The sequence below is a fragment of the Uranotaenia lowii genome, chromosome 2 (assembly GCF_029784155.1).
Source record: "Uranotaenia lowii strain MFRU-FL chromosome 2, ASM2978415v1, whole genome shotgun sequence".
Taxonomy (NCBI): domain Eukaryota; kingdom Metazoa; phylum Arthropoda; class Insecta; order Diptera; family Culicidae; genus Uranotaenia; species Uranotaenia lowii.
Genome location: NC_073692.1, coordinates 56,812,646 through 56,827,203, shown reverse-complemented (window position 1 = coordinate 56,827,203; position 14,558 = coordinate 56,812,646). Strand labels below are relative to the sequence as shown.

General features: G+C 37.1%; 2 protein-coding genes across 3 annotated transcripts in view; both read left to right on the top strand.

Moving 5' to 3' along the window:
• Positions 1-14,558, top strand: part of LOC129747900 (plasmanylethanolamine desaturase) — a 90,166-nt gene that overhangs the window by 16,652 nt on the left and 58,956 nt on the right. Inside the window, exon 2 of one of the 2 annotated variants that reach the window (XM_055742297.1) lies at positions 5,370-5,420. The exons of the other annotated variant lie outside the window; for it this stretch is intronic. The gene's annotated coding sequence lies outside the window, so the exon portion shown is untranslated. The remainder of the gene's footprint in view (positions 1-5,369; positions 5,421-14,558) is intronic. 2 annotated transcript variants of the gene reach the window in all.
• On the top strand, positions 13,362-14,412 carry LOC129741417 (protein FAM200C-like). Its single transcript, XM_055733141.1, is given in 2 exon segments — positions 13,362-13,838; positions 13,840-14,412. Coding segments are annotated over 2 exon segments (1,050 nt in total).

The following is a 14,558-nucleotide window of genomic DNA, read 5'->3' as shown; positions in this document are numbered from 1 at the left end:
TGATACACTCCGTGTATACTTCCCGCTCCTTAAATTATGTTTCAATAGTGGGAGGCTTGTGTGCTCCAAGGCAATGCTTATTAAAGAGACCACTTCCATCAAAACCTCTAATCCTTATGATTCGACGCCTGAACTCACCTTTAACGACTTGAGAATCGACATCTTCTCACAATGACTCAAGATTCCCACATAAACTTCTCCTTTTCGCGACTCGAGACCTGAACTCTCCTTTAACGACTCGAGATCCGACCACTTCTCGCATCGACTCGAGATTGACCTCTCCTACGCACGGTTCGAGGTCCGATCTCTCCTTACGCGACTCGAGGTCTGATCTCTCCTCGTAGTGACTCGAGGTGACCACTTATAACCCTTCTCTTATTGATTAAAGGCCTGATCTCTCCTCTTGCGACTCGAGACCAGACCTCTTATCATAAAGACTCGGGGCTGTCGTGTCCGGTGGATTTTTCCTTCCTTCGTAGTCAGTCCGGGCGATTCAGGATGTCTTTCGAAGAAACTTACTTAACGTCCGTCCGTCGCAACAATATTCTATCAACTGACTCGGCTCGTTCGTTTTTTTTCACTCGGAGAAGCCGTTGGGAATTGCACCAATCCAACCTCTCCACATCGTGCAGATTCACTAGTGGTAGTAAATCCTGATCAAATTTGTCGGACTATCTCTTCTCGTCGGTTCACAGACAACGTAGATACTAGTTGTGTTAATTAGACTTCATTATTCTCAAACCACCCAAAATTATATTTTGAACTGTCATTTTTTTTAATAATTTAATTCTCATTGTTCCTATTCTCTACATCCCTCTCCTCGCCTACTCTTCATTCTAAATTTTTGCCAAAAAACATAAATCAATTAAATAGAAAAAATATTGTTTGATATATACAGACCCCGTTCGATTTTGGCAACACGCCCGTACATTTTGTGTTGCCAAAATCGAATGTTGCCAAAATCGAACGGTTTTTTTTCTCAACTTTTTTTCAGTTATTTTTACAAAATAACTGTAATCATTATCAAACACGTTATTTTTGTTCAATTTTCGACCATTTGTAGTCATTTTTAAATTTTTTCATCATGTTTTTGAAGCATTTTCCGCTTTTCTTGTTTTGTTCATAATGTTTGTTTTAATTTGTCATATTTGCTGTTTTTGTCGTTCTCCATCATGTTTGAGTTGTTTTTTGTCATTTTCAGTCTTTTGCTAGAATTTGTTTTTTAACTTTTTGAATTTTTCATCTTTTTGTCATTTTTGAGTACTTTATAATTAAAAAAAAAAAACTTTTGTTTTTATTGTTGCATTTTATCACTAATTCAGAACATAAAAACGTATTTATTGTGTTTGTTTAAATTAAATTAGTCCTGTTATAAGGAAAATTAAAAGGTAATGTTGATTCTAAAAACCGTTCGATTTTGGCACATGTGCCAAAATCGGATGTTGCCAAAATCGAATGTTGCCAAAATCGAATGTTGCCAAAAACGAACGGAGTCTGTATTTTATTTCAAACATTGACATTTAATGTATATCAGAAACTCCTTTAAATTAAAATCTAGTCGTAAATATCCGATTTTAAAATCAGTTACATTGTCTTTTCTATTGTGGTTTATCGCATCATTTTTTATTTATCATGTCATATTCATTCGTCATCAATTAATATAATTTTACACTTCTGTCTTTCTGTTTTAACCATTATTTTTTTTTTTTACCTTTTCACTATGAATCGTGACTTCTATCTCTGCTCAACAGCACTTATAAAAATTAAAGGACATTAAAGTTGGTTTTTCCTATTGGCTAACATTATTCGTTTCTTTTATTTTAACTTTTCAATTAGCAAATTACAATTTTTGGTAGACTTTTTCCTTATTTTTCCTTTTTTTTAAACTTTTACTAGCTCAAAATACTTTCATCCTTAAGTACACTTTTTCTTATCACTTTAAAAAAACTGAATCAATGAAAATTTTATAATTCTTCTCTATCATTTCCCCTTCAAATCAGTTTACTCATCTTTTTTTCGTCTCTTCTTCTTATATATATCTTTAAATTATATACTTTTTCTTTATTTTCTTATCTTACAATCTCCCTCTTCTCATTTTTTTCATTACCTTAACAAAGTCAACGAATAATGCAATTTAATACCAATCAATTTCTGATCTTATTATTTTCCTCACTTCTAATCTATTCTTAACCCAAACGTCTATCATCTTCTCAACTTATTATTGACTACATTTCTTTCTTTTTCTCATCCGATTATTTCGTTTCTGCTCATCTTTTTATCTTTTTTGTTTCTGCTGTTACAACCCCTCTGTCTATTTGTTTCTAGTCACTTTTTTGTATCGTTTTATCTTTCGTCCCTCATTTCTCATTTTCTCTTCTTATTATTTTATAATCATTTCTGCCATTGTCCTCGCCAGCCTCTCATCTTGTTATTTGAATCTCCCCCTTGTCTCATCACTTAGATTCTTACTATCGTGGCCGAAAGATCCTTCTTCGGAGTTGCCTTTAATTAATTTTTCCAGCAGCTTTTGATTTTCTTAAAAAAATTTTACACTAACGAACACATTTTTTTTTCTCGTTAAGAACTCTCATCTATCCTTAAAAGATTTTTCTTCCTCAAATATATAATAAATCTCGTCTATCATTTTCTTTTTCTTTACTATTTTTTTTTATCTATCTTATTTTTGTAATCGTTTGATTTGTTTTTTTTTTGTCTTTTTTTATTGGGCCAAACTCTTTTCACATAAAATTTTCCATTTCATATTCTCGTTGTTTCATCTAACCCATTTCATTTATTATTTTCTCATCTTCCTATTCTCTTATTTTTGATTCCATTTTTTACCTTGTCTCCAAAAATATCTCATGTTCCATAACTTTATTTTTTATTTATACTTTTTCTAGCTCAAAATGCTTTCGTTCTAAGTGCATTTTTGTTATCAACGCAACTTTTGCTCTATCATCCTCATTTTACTCATTTTATTTATAACAAGAATTCATCTATCACCTACTCATATTTTCTTTCATACCTTTTCTTTCTCCTTCGCATCTGTTTAGCTGAACTTTTTTTTTTCCATAATTTTATTATTTCATCTTTCAATCTTTCTAATTTATGCTGCTAGAACCTTTAAATTTTTTTCTAGTCTTTTTTATCGTTTAAAGAACTCTCATCTATCCTTAATAAATTTTTCTTCCTCAAATATATAACAATTTTCGTCTGGTCTTTCCTGAATATCATTTTCGTTTTCACTACTATTTTTTTTCTCATCTATCTTATTTTGTAATCGTTTGATTTGTTTTTTTTTTTGTATTTTTTTGGTTCAAACTCTCCTTTTCTCATAAACTTTTCCATTTCATATTCTCGTTGTTTCATCTGTCCCATTTTATTTTTAATTTTTTTATCTTCCCATTCTCTCATCTTTTGATTCCATGTTTATCTTGTCTCCAAAAATATCTGATGTTCCATAACTTTTTTATTTATTTTTTGTTATACTTTTTCTAGCTCAAAATACTTTCATTCTAAAGTGCATTTTTTTTTATCAACGCAACTTTTGCTCTATCATCCTCATTTTACTCATTTTATTTATAACAAGAATTCATCTATCATCTACTCATCTTTTTTTTTTTATACCTTTTCTTTCTTCTTCGCATCTGATTATCTTAACTTATTCAATAATTTTATTAATACATCTTTCAATTTTCTAGTTTATACTGCTATAACCTTTCAATTTTTTTTCTAGTCTTTTTTTTTATCATTTTATATTCGCATCTGATTTCTCATCTTCTATTCTTCTTATCTTCTAATGTTATCATCGTTTTTTCATTTTTCTGTCAATCCTCTTATTACGAATTAAAACATCATATTTCGTTTATCATCTTGAAATTTATTGTTATATTTCATAATTAATTCGGACTTTATGCCACTCAGAGCACAAATGAAGCCACTCGTAGCCAATCATGGTGATAGTTTTACTTTTTCTTTAATCCAAGAATCGCTCTAGATTCTTGATACTAGAAATAGAACAAGTATACGATTACCCAAAGCCGTGAAAAGGCCACTCAGAGCCAGAGGCCACTCAGAGCCAAGTATGGACCACTCGAAGCCACTTAAACCAAGAATCGCTCGAGATTCTCTATACTTGCCACTCGGAGCAAGTATACGACCACTTAGAGTCGTGAAAAGGCCACTCAAAGCCAGAGACTAAGACCACTCAGAGCCAAAGTCGGGCCACTCGAGGCCACCTCAACAAAGAATCGCTCGAGATTCTCTATACTTGCCACTCGGAGCAAGTAAACGACCACTCAAAGTCGTGAAAAGGCCACTCAAAGCCAGAGACTAAGACCACTCAGAGCCAAAGTCGGGCCACTCGAGGCCACCTCAACAAAGAATCGCTCGAGATTCTCTATACTTGCCACTCGGAGCAAGTAAACGACCACTCAAAGTCGTGAAAAGGCCACTCAAAGCCAGAGACTAAGACCACTCAGAGCCAAAGTCGGGCCACTCGAGGCCACCTCAACAAAGAATCGCTCGAGATTCTCTATACTTGCCACTCGGAGCAAGTAAACGACCACTCAAAGTCGTGAACAGGCCACTCAGAGCCAATTGCGGGTCACTTGGAGACGCCCAAACCAAGAATCGCTCGAGATTCTTGATACTTGTCACTCGGAGCAAGTAAACGACCACTCAGAGTCGTGAATAGGCCACCAAAAGCCGAAGTCGGGCCGCTCGAGGCCAATAAGGATCGCTAGGTATCATGAAAGTTAAAAGAATTGAGAACAATCACGTCGAAACAATATTCAGCATCCAGTCTCGTTCATTTGCTTAAAAAAAACACTTCATACCGTTTTTGAAAAACTTCAAAATGTCCTCTCAGATGCCGCTCCAAATCACGCCACACTTCACTTTCCAACACAAAAAGCAGCACTCAGACCTCCAGCTAATTCGTTTGGATAAAAGATCTTTTCACATCATCAACTACTCGCCTCGAGAGCGTAGACCGCGCCATTGTCGTGTCCGGTGGATTTTTCCTTCCTTCGTAGTCAGTCCGGGCGATTCAGGATGTCTTTCGAAGAAACTTACTTAACGTCCGTCCGTCGCAACAATATTCTATCAACTGACTCGGCTCGTTCGTTTTTTTTCACTCGGAGAAGCCGTTGGGAATTGCACCAATCCAACCTCTCCACATCGTGCAGATTCACTAGTGGTAGTAAATCCTGATCAAATTTGTCGGACTATCTCTTCTCGTCGGTTCACAGACAACGTAGATACTAGTTGTGTTAATTAGACTTCATTATTCTCAAACCACCCAAAATTATATTTTGAACTGTCATTTTTTTTAATAATTTAATTCTCATTGTTCCTATTCTCTACAGGGGCTGACCACGCCAACCTTTCTTCCTGAAAATTCGAGAGCCATTCTACCCGTGAGTATTTCCAGATCGTAGATAAGCCTTTCTCAACAATTTCCACTGCGAAGAAAATATACCCAAGCAACATTTTAAACTCTTGAAGGTTTTATAAAAAAAACGATGGTTTTTTAATGGGATGGAGAAAGTCCTAATAGCCGTAAAGCGTATTCTGAGAAGATCGTTATATAAATTTTCTTCAGGATAGCTACAGAACCATTACATAACCTGGATATGAAACTGATATAAATTTCAGGATAATTTTCTCATCCATTTATATTTCGGTTTAGAAGACCTCTATACAACATTTACAAAACCTATTTACAAAACCAAAAGCTTTTTAGTCCAATAGCAGCATTGAAAACGGCAACGGAAAATGACATTTCACATTCGACTAGAATGTAAACAAACATATGTAATTTTGGTGGCGAATCACATCGTAGTTAATTTGAATCCATTCATTCGCTGGAGAAATTTTATTATAAAGATTTTTTTTCTCTCGTGTGCCTCGATAGCACATAGCATGGGCAATCGCTTAGAAGGCAGAGGATATCGGGCATTGATGGCCAAGATTTGCTAAAAGGATACTTTCCAATAAATACAATAGATAAGGTTTCATATCAAATTTTTTCTAGCCGTGAACAAAAGGCTGTCAACCTTATCGAATCGTCATCAGTTAGAAAACAAATTAGAGATGTTGATTTTGATTTAAAGTTGATTTTGTGATTTAACACTGTCCGAAAACCCATAGAAAGCTGTACAAATAATTTCCAGAACCGCAAAATTGAAAAAGAAAAACACTGTACAATGCATTGTTTTTATATTTATCACCTTTTATCACTATAGTTGCACTTTACACACCTCACAATAAACATTAATAACACTTGCGTTTAATTGAATTTTCTTCCGATTCTGCTGCAATTCAACTAGGTCATCGATTTTCCAGATTTGCTGTCAGCAGCAGGCAAGGACACCTGCGTTTATTGGGATCTTAAACGTGCAATTTCCAATAAACAGAACAGTTCTGTTCTTCCAGCCGTTTCCAACCACCTTCCGTTCGAAAGACGTTCTGCTCCTCCAACAAACGAAGAAGTCTTTTACCAGGAACCTATAATAATGTTAATTATATGCTTGTGCTTCCTCCTATAGATATTACTTGACCATATTTACCTGGGAAATGCAAGGCGTTGCGAGTTGCGATCCATATTTGCAGCTTTTTGGTCCCTATCGGAAGCTGCAAGAACTGCGCCTTAACGGAAAAGGAATTTTCTTCTTCTTCTTCTTCTCCTCTTTATGGAATTTTCGGATTCCGGATAGAGGGATTGTTTTTTTTTATGAGACAATGACAGCTATACTTGAACAAATTCATTTGGAGTTTTCGAAGGTAACAACACTACAAAAAGTCCGCGACAAGATGTTTTGGTTTTATAATGACATTCTGCCGGAATAATTTATCTTGTTCAAGTGAAATAAATCTTATCAATAAATAGCCATTTTCTTATGAAATTTCGAAAATTTCAGATTAATTTTTCGATTGAAATTTCCATTGTAGAGCGATATTTTCTTTAAGATGCTACAAATAACGGCATTAGTACCAATTATCATTTGAAATAATGTCATAAGAGACCAAAAAATGGGCATTGAAATTTATCGGAATTATTTAATAATTAAATGATAATTATTAGGCTATACTATTACTTTTTATTACTGGGGGGCGTTTTTTATTTAGCAGTTTTTCCAAAAACTAAGCGATAAAACTAGAAGCGCAACAACTTTAACAATGAGAAATGGGGAAAATTTCGATTATGATATTCGATAGTTTCATAATAAAAGTCGTTCTTGAATGTTTGGCTGGATAAAAACTTAAAATTTTTTCAAGGTACTGAGTCAGATTATTTTATTTTAATAAATACCATTTCAAAACCCTTATTCGGAAAAAAAATTCATCGAATTTTTGGTTCAGTGCGGAAAAGAACTGATTATCTAGAAACAGCCTTGAGTAAAACCCTTTTGAGTCCATACGGCTGTATTAGGTTCTTCGGATGGGCACTTCAGAACCTCCTGTAGGTGGGCCCTTTTACACTTATAGGTGTTTTATATATGTTTTAATGGTGTTTATAAAACGTTGTTTTATAACAAAGTTTTGAAGTGTCCTTCCAGTTTCTAATAAAACTTAAATTGTTACTTGGGATAGTCTTATCCCCGCAACTTCGGTCGTTGGGAACCGCTCTACTCGGATACTCCCAGCGTCGCACCTAGGGCATCCTCTACACAGAAGATGTGGCCTTATCTTTGTAGTTTCAAGCCATGGTATCGGAAGCACACAACTCGACAGCCCTCAGTCGCGTCGGTGGGGTCAGATTTTTGGCTTGCGACTTTTTCTGCACTTCGTGTGCCAGATCGAGAGCAGCTTGTCCTCGATTCGCGTCTGTCACGGAATAGCTTGAAAGCTCAAGAGGCTTGTCCGGCATCGAGAGCCTCTCTACCCGTGGGTATTCCCCAACAGAGGTTAACTCTCTTCCTGCAAAGTCCGCTACGAGGAAGGTATAGTCTTATCCCCGCAGTTACCCCCCCCCCCCCAGGAATCGGCACTACTCGGATACCCCCCGGCCGGCGTTGGGATATCCCACACACGTCAACGGCGCACCCATGACCTCCGCTACGCAGAAGATGATGCCTTATCTTTGTAGCTTCGATCAAGGGATCGGACGCACACTACTCTGATGCTTTCCGTCGATGGAGTCATCCTACAGCGTTTCACGGACAGCCGTTGCATCCAGTTCCTCTGCCGCATACCGCATGCCAAGTGTTCGGGTGTTTCCTCTACGTCACCACAATCTGGGCAATATGGCGAAGCCACATGTCCAAATCGGTAATGGTACTTCATGTCAGGATTTGCGACATATGGAAATCCACTTCACCGTGTCTTCTTTCGATCCAGCTCCCGATGTGCAGGATCAGACGATGGGTCCACCTTCCTCTCGCTGAGCTATCCCTCAGCTGCTGCCAGTTGGACATCGAGTCCTCGTTGACAAGATCTCATATGCGTCTTTATTGTCGTAGGAATAGACATCCTCCACTAGCAAAACCTGCTAAGTCTCTACAGGATACATTCTCTTCCCAAACACGCCGCTGCAATGTACCACGAGTTTGACGTGGTCACGCTTGCCTGTATCCTCCTCTTACTGCTGCGAATTGCCGAAGAGTTCGAAATCATCCGTGTGAGTGCGGCCGTGGCCATGGTCGCTCCCTTACACACGAAGTCGACAAGACTCGTGAAGCTGAGTCTGTCATCTATCATTACCCTAGGTACTTAATTGCGCGTTTGGACACGATATCGCACGATCCAACTGCAATGGTACCTGTTTGGGGTGAAATCCGGTTGGTGATCAACACCATCTCGGTTTTGTGGTGGGCTAGACGCAGGCACTTGGAGTGCATCCAGCTTCCCACTGCCTGGATAGCTACTGTTGCAAGTAGCTGTACCTCCGCTCTTGAAAAGCCTCTCGCCAAGAGGACTACATCAACCGCTAGTTCAGCTCCCGATGGGAGGCTCATACTTAGTAGATCGTAGTACCTGATGTACCACAGGACCGGGCCGAGTATTGACCCCTGTAGAACACCCGCCGAAACCTCTTGTGTTCGTAAGCCCTCACCGGTCATATACTGTAGTTGGCGATTGTGGAAGTAACTTTCCACAAGCCTATACAGATATGCCGGGTCCCTTTGTTGAAGGCGTTCTTCACGTCCAGAGTGACCACCGCGCAAAAGAGGAGCCCTCTCCTATTCGTTAGCCTGGCTCTGTCCGCTACCTCGATGACAGAGGGGATGGATGGCATCTACGGTACTGCGTCCTCTACGGAAACCAAACTGTTTCTCCGAGAGTCCGCCCTCACTTTCAGTGTACTTCTGGGACCGGGTCTCAATCAACTTCTCCAGGACCTTACCCGCTGTGTTCACTGCACAGATTGGCCAATACACCGATGAGTCTCCTGGAGGCTTACCCGGTTTTGGCAAAAAGTCGAGTTTCTGCCGCTTCCACGTGTCGGGAAATACCCGTTCCGTCACATATCGTTGTAACGAAGTCCGGAGCATTTCGGGGAACTCCCTGATCGCGACCTTCACTGCGACGTTCGGAATGCCGTTCGGGGGCCTTCCTTGACTGGAGAGACTTGGCGATTTCGCGGAGTTCTTCCACCGTAATCCTCTCTTATCTGATCCTAGACTTATGTATGTATGTATATATGTATGTATGTTGTTTATCCACCATGGGTGAGCGGAATTAACCGCAGTTTCTGCCTAAGTATGTATGTTCTCACATTATTATGTTCGATAAATCTCCAACGCAACGTGTACACCATACCCGGACCCCATGGCTTCGTATGAACTGTTATGGGCTGAATGTATTGTGCTAATGTTGGTATATTTTTGGAAGAACGAGTCAATCAGGTGGGCTAGTTTACTACTGGGCCACTTTCAACCATTAATGTTTGAAAAATAACCATAATGGCAGTTTTGTGGATCGAGTCGTTTTATGAGTTTTCAGTGAAAACTCATAAAATGAGATTTCGGAGAGAACTTGCACTATGGTTATTTTTCAACCGTGCTCTCAAATATGGATAATGCTTGAAAAATAACCGTTTTTTGGGAAAAGGTTCATTCTTTTCGAAATAAATGGAAAGTTTTCGTAAAAATATTAATTTTGCATTTATTTGACCATCAAGTTCAACTAATTAACTGCATCACATATAATAATCAATCTTCCTACATTAAGCCGAAAGTAGCATCCATTCGGTTCACTACGAAACCCCGAATTTTTTATGGCAGTCCTTCCACGTTCCGATAAATCTCATGAAGGAAGAGTTTATGAGCACCATCAAAGTTGTACCAGGAGTAGACAAAGCAGCTTAATTTGAATTCAACATCGGTTTTCCGGAATGACTCTTCAATCAACTGTGCTAAATACCACATAATGAGCCTTTATTGAAGTTCGCATCGTTCCTGAAATAAGAGAAAATAAATTAAACTTTATTTGGATCCGAAACTTATCTCTGCGTTGTCTTACACAGCAAGAAAAAATCGTGTAAATTTAGATCGAAAACGATGCACGAAAACGGAACATCGATTTTGATATAAAATTTTACCACGGTGTATTTTTCTCAACAATGTAATTTTTGAGGCGTGTAAATTTAGATCGAAAACAATGCACGAAAACGGATGACATAAACCGTCGTGTAAAAATACACAATGATGTAAATTTCAAAACATATTACGGTTAATATTACAAATCTTTTTTAAATAATCAGATTTTGGGTGTTGTTTATGAATAAATACGCCACATGTGTCATTTTATTTAACATATATTGCCGATACACTGCAAACTCAAAAAACATCCACCATCATTGGCAGCTGGAATTGTGGTTGTGTCCGATGATCCCCAGCAGGGCGATGTTTTGCCGATCAGCGTCAGGCAGCATTCTTGAATCCTTCCGGAACAGCATAGTAATCGGAATCCCCTAAACATTAGAAACATTCAACATTGATTCGGCTCTTGAACCAACTGCAATTCCTGCAATCGAAAGAGAATTTTAAGTTCCATTTTTTTTCATTTCGTCTATAACTATAACCTACCATTTTTTAATGTAATTCTGAAAGAATTTGGTTCGGTTTTAATACAAAATTAACTGCGGAAGGGATTTTTTTTCTTTTCGTACAATATACCACCATCTCGGATAAAAACAGAACAATTTATGCCGCGAAAAAAAAAGGAAAACAATGGATCTGTCATGTTTTACATTATTTTCGATGTAATTTTATATTGAGATATATTTTTTAGATCAGGGCGTGTAAACATACATCATACAAAATTAAGTTTATACCAACGATTTAAAAATAGATCGAAAAGAGTGTAAAATTACATCAGTTTTGAATTACACTGGTCAAAAAGTAGATCACTCGTATTTTAGATTGCGTATACTTTTAGAAATTTTTTGCTGTGTAGGCCGATCGGAACTTGCGTGGTCAGATTCGTACGAACTATTTCAACTGAACCATAGACCAACCACAAAATTGGATCGTTTTTATTGGGGGGCTTTATCTCAATATCAGGGAGCAGGAAGAACATTCCTATAACTCTCCCGCACAAGCCCAACTAGATTCATTTTCTAGCTAAAAACTTACCTTTAGAAATACTTTGGAATTGTTATCCTGCATCCGGGTCGACAATTTTCGTTTTCGGGTCTGATTTTTCAGGCAGCTGTGCATTTTTTATTTCTGTTTCCAGTTTCTAAGTCGCGGAGGAGGTTTGCCTATTCTATTTTCTTCCATGGCGAGCACTCGGAACCGGATCGCTTGACCTAAATATTCGATATAATCAGATACCGACTTTATTAAGAATAACCTTTCATCACATAAATACTTACAAAACAATTGTTTTATTGGAGCCGGCAGCTCATATTTTCCTATTTATTGTAGTAAACTTGGCGATACCGTAAAAAAGCAGGAAAAAACTAAGCCGAAACAACTGACGCGCTGCAAAATTTACGAATAAAACAAAAACAAAGATAATTTTTCAGTCATTAAAATGCTGAATTTTTAACCATTTTGCAAGTTTTACTGCAGAATTTATTAAATGGTTGAAATTTAACGATTGACTATGGTTAAAAAACAACAATTTTCGAAGTTCAAAGAGAAAAACCAAAAAAACGGATGAAAAAAACTCGAAAATGGTTAGAAAAAAACGAGCGTGTAACAGGTATTCCGGTCAAGGTTGCCGAAATCACAGAAAAATCTGTAATTTCACAGAATTTTGGGCAAAATTTCATCACAGAATCTGTGTCACAGAACACAGAATTTTGGGAAAAATCACAGATTTCACAGAATTTTCAATAAACCTCACTATGCTTTCCACAGACTTGGAAATCGAGCTTAAGCTTATCACAAATGAGTCAATTTCAGTTGTTCGGAATACAAGATGAACCAGCATCGGAATTTGAAGTTGCAGCAGCAACAGCGAGGTAAAGTAGTTTCACGTTTGAGTGTATTGGTTTGGTTAACAAGTTTAGCGAGTAGAGCATACCTTTTGCATATTTTTACGTCGATGTTTACGTTTTAGATGTCATTTTCAAATTCAAATTGAATTCGAATCATTTGGTAAAGTGTCGTGGCCGAATAGCGTGATTAACAGAATTGGACAATTCTAATAGTTTGTGCGCCGAAATGTCTCGAAAAACAATTGCCTCATATTTCTCCAAAGGTGAGTTTGATATTGAACACCGATTTTTTTTAAATCTATAATTGAAAACTGTTACTTCTACTAGCAACTACTTCGCCGAGTCAACCAGTGAACGACCCCAACACCGGAAATGTTGAAAAATCATCTGATGCAAGTGTTGATCCTGTTCCTGGTAAGTAATAGTTTGCAAGATAAAAAAAAAATCTGAATTGAAATTATGCTCTTTAATAGACTACATTTATTTTATCAATAAAGACGAATATCACACTATTTCATATTTTCATTCTTACTATTCCATGTCGAACATTGAATGCTATTTAATATGTTCAAAATAATTGTTTGATTGTTAGAGAATCTAGCAATTATGCTTGGAAAAAAATGATAGCTCCATTTATGAAATTTGAAATGTTGGTAAAGTAAATTATTTTGCAGGCTCTTCTAGAACTGTTGATGTTTTTAACCGGCCAGCCAACGATTCAACAGATTCGATTGAAGAACATGAAAAAAATAATAGAAAAAAACTTAAGACCGAAAAAGAAACTAAGCAACCATTTGTCCAAAAATTGAAGATAGAATGGACCAATGCTCCAGAATTGAACTGTTTTGAGGCTTACAAAAGTGACGTTTTTTCTGCGTTTTGCACAGTTTGTCTGGATAAGCTTAATGTTTCTCGTGGAGGTAAAGGAAATTTGTTTAAACACTTGAAAACCAGACGACATCGAGAAATGGCTGGCCAAATTTCAGAACTAAATCAGGATTCAACGATCGACAGCTTCACTGTCAACGATAGAATACTTCAACTAGAATTAAAGCTCTGCGCTTGGGCTGCAGAACATAACATTGCATATTCGGCAATTGACAAATTAGCATGTGTATTGAATACAGCTGACACTGATTCTGTTGTCTTATCGGGATTAAAATTAGGTCGGACTAAATCAACATAGATCATGAACGGAATATTTGCAGCCACGCAACATGATGAAATCGTTCAAAGGATGCGAAATGAAATTTTTTCCTTAATCATAGATGAATCAACGGATTTGACGACCACCAAGACATTGGCAATGGTAATTCGTTTGTTCGACAGTGAAACACATGAAACTAAGGACATCTTCTATAAAGCCATTGAATTGAAATCATTCGACCACCGAACAATTTTTGATGCAATGATTGCTCAATTTAAAAAAGATAATATTGATTACAAAAAAAAGACTTGTAGGATTCGCTTCTGATGGGGCATCAGTAATGATGGGAACCAAAAATTCTGTTATGTGTCTCTTAAAAAAGGATTGTCCTAATTTGATCATAATTAAGTGCACGTGCCATTCGTTGGCATTGTGTGCAAGCTACGCGTGCAATAAATTGCCTGATTACATCGAACAACTGATGAGAGACATTTACAGTTATTTAGCGCACAGTCCAAAAAGAATGCCAGAATTTAAAAATATTCAGCAAGTTTTGGAGGTAAAACCGTTAAAAATCCTCCACCCGTCAGCGACAAGATGGCTTTCATTAGAGGCTGTAGTTAATAGGAACCTTGAACTTTTTGAAGAATTAAATCAGTTTTTTGAAAAGCAATCCAACGGAAATAAAAACCAAACGGCCCAACGTATTTTGGATGGTCTAAAAGCAGATTTAACAAAACCGATATTGCTGTTTCTTTCTTATATATTGCCTCTCATTAATAAGCTCAACAGAATGTTCCAAGCTGAACAACCGAAATTTATATCGTTCAAGATTATGGCCTTTTCGATAAAAATTTCGAGAAACATTTGAAGCCACTTAATGAAGTATATATTGGTTTAAAAGCTGATGAAGCAATGGATGGATTAGATACGCAGAATAAAACGAAATTCCGGAAAATTTGCCGCAATTATTATGTTGAGCTGATTCATCAGATCCGTTATAGATTCAACTTTAAG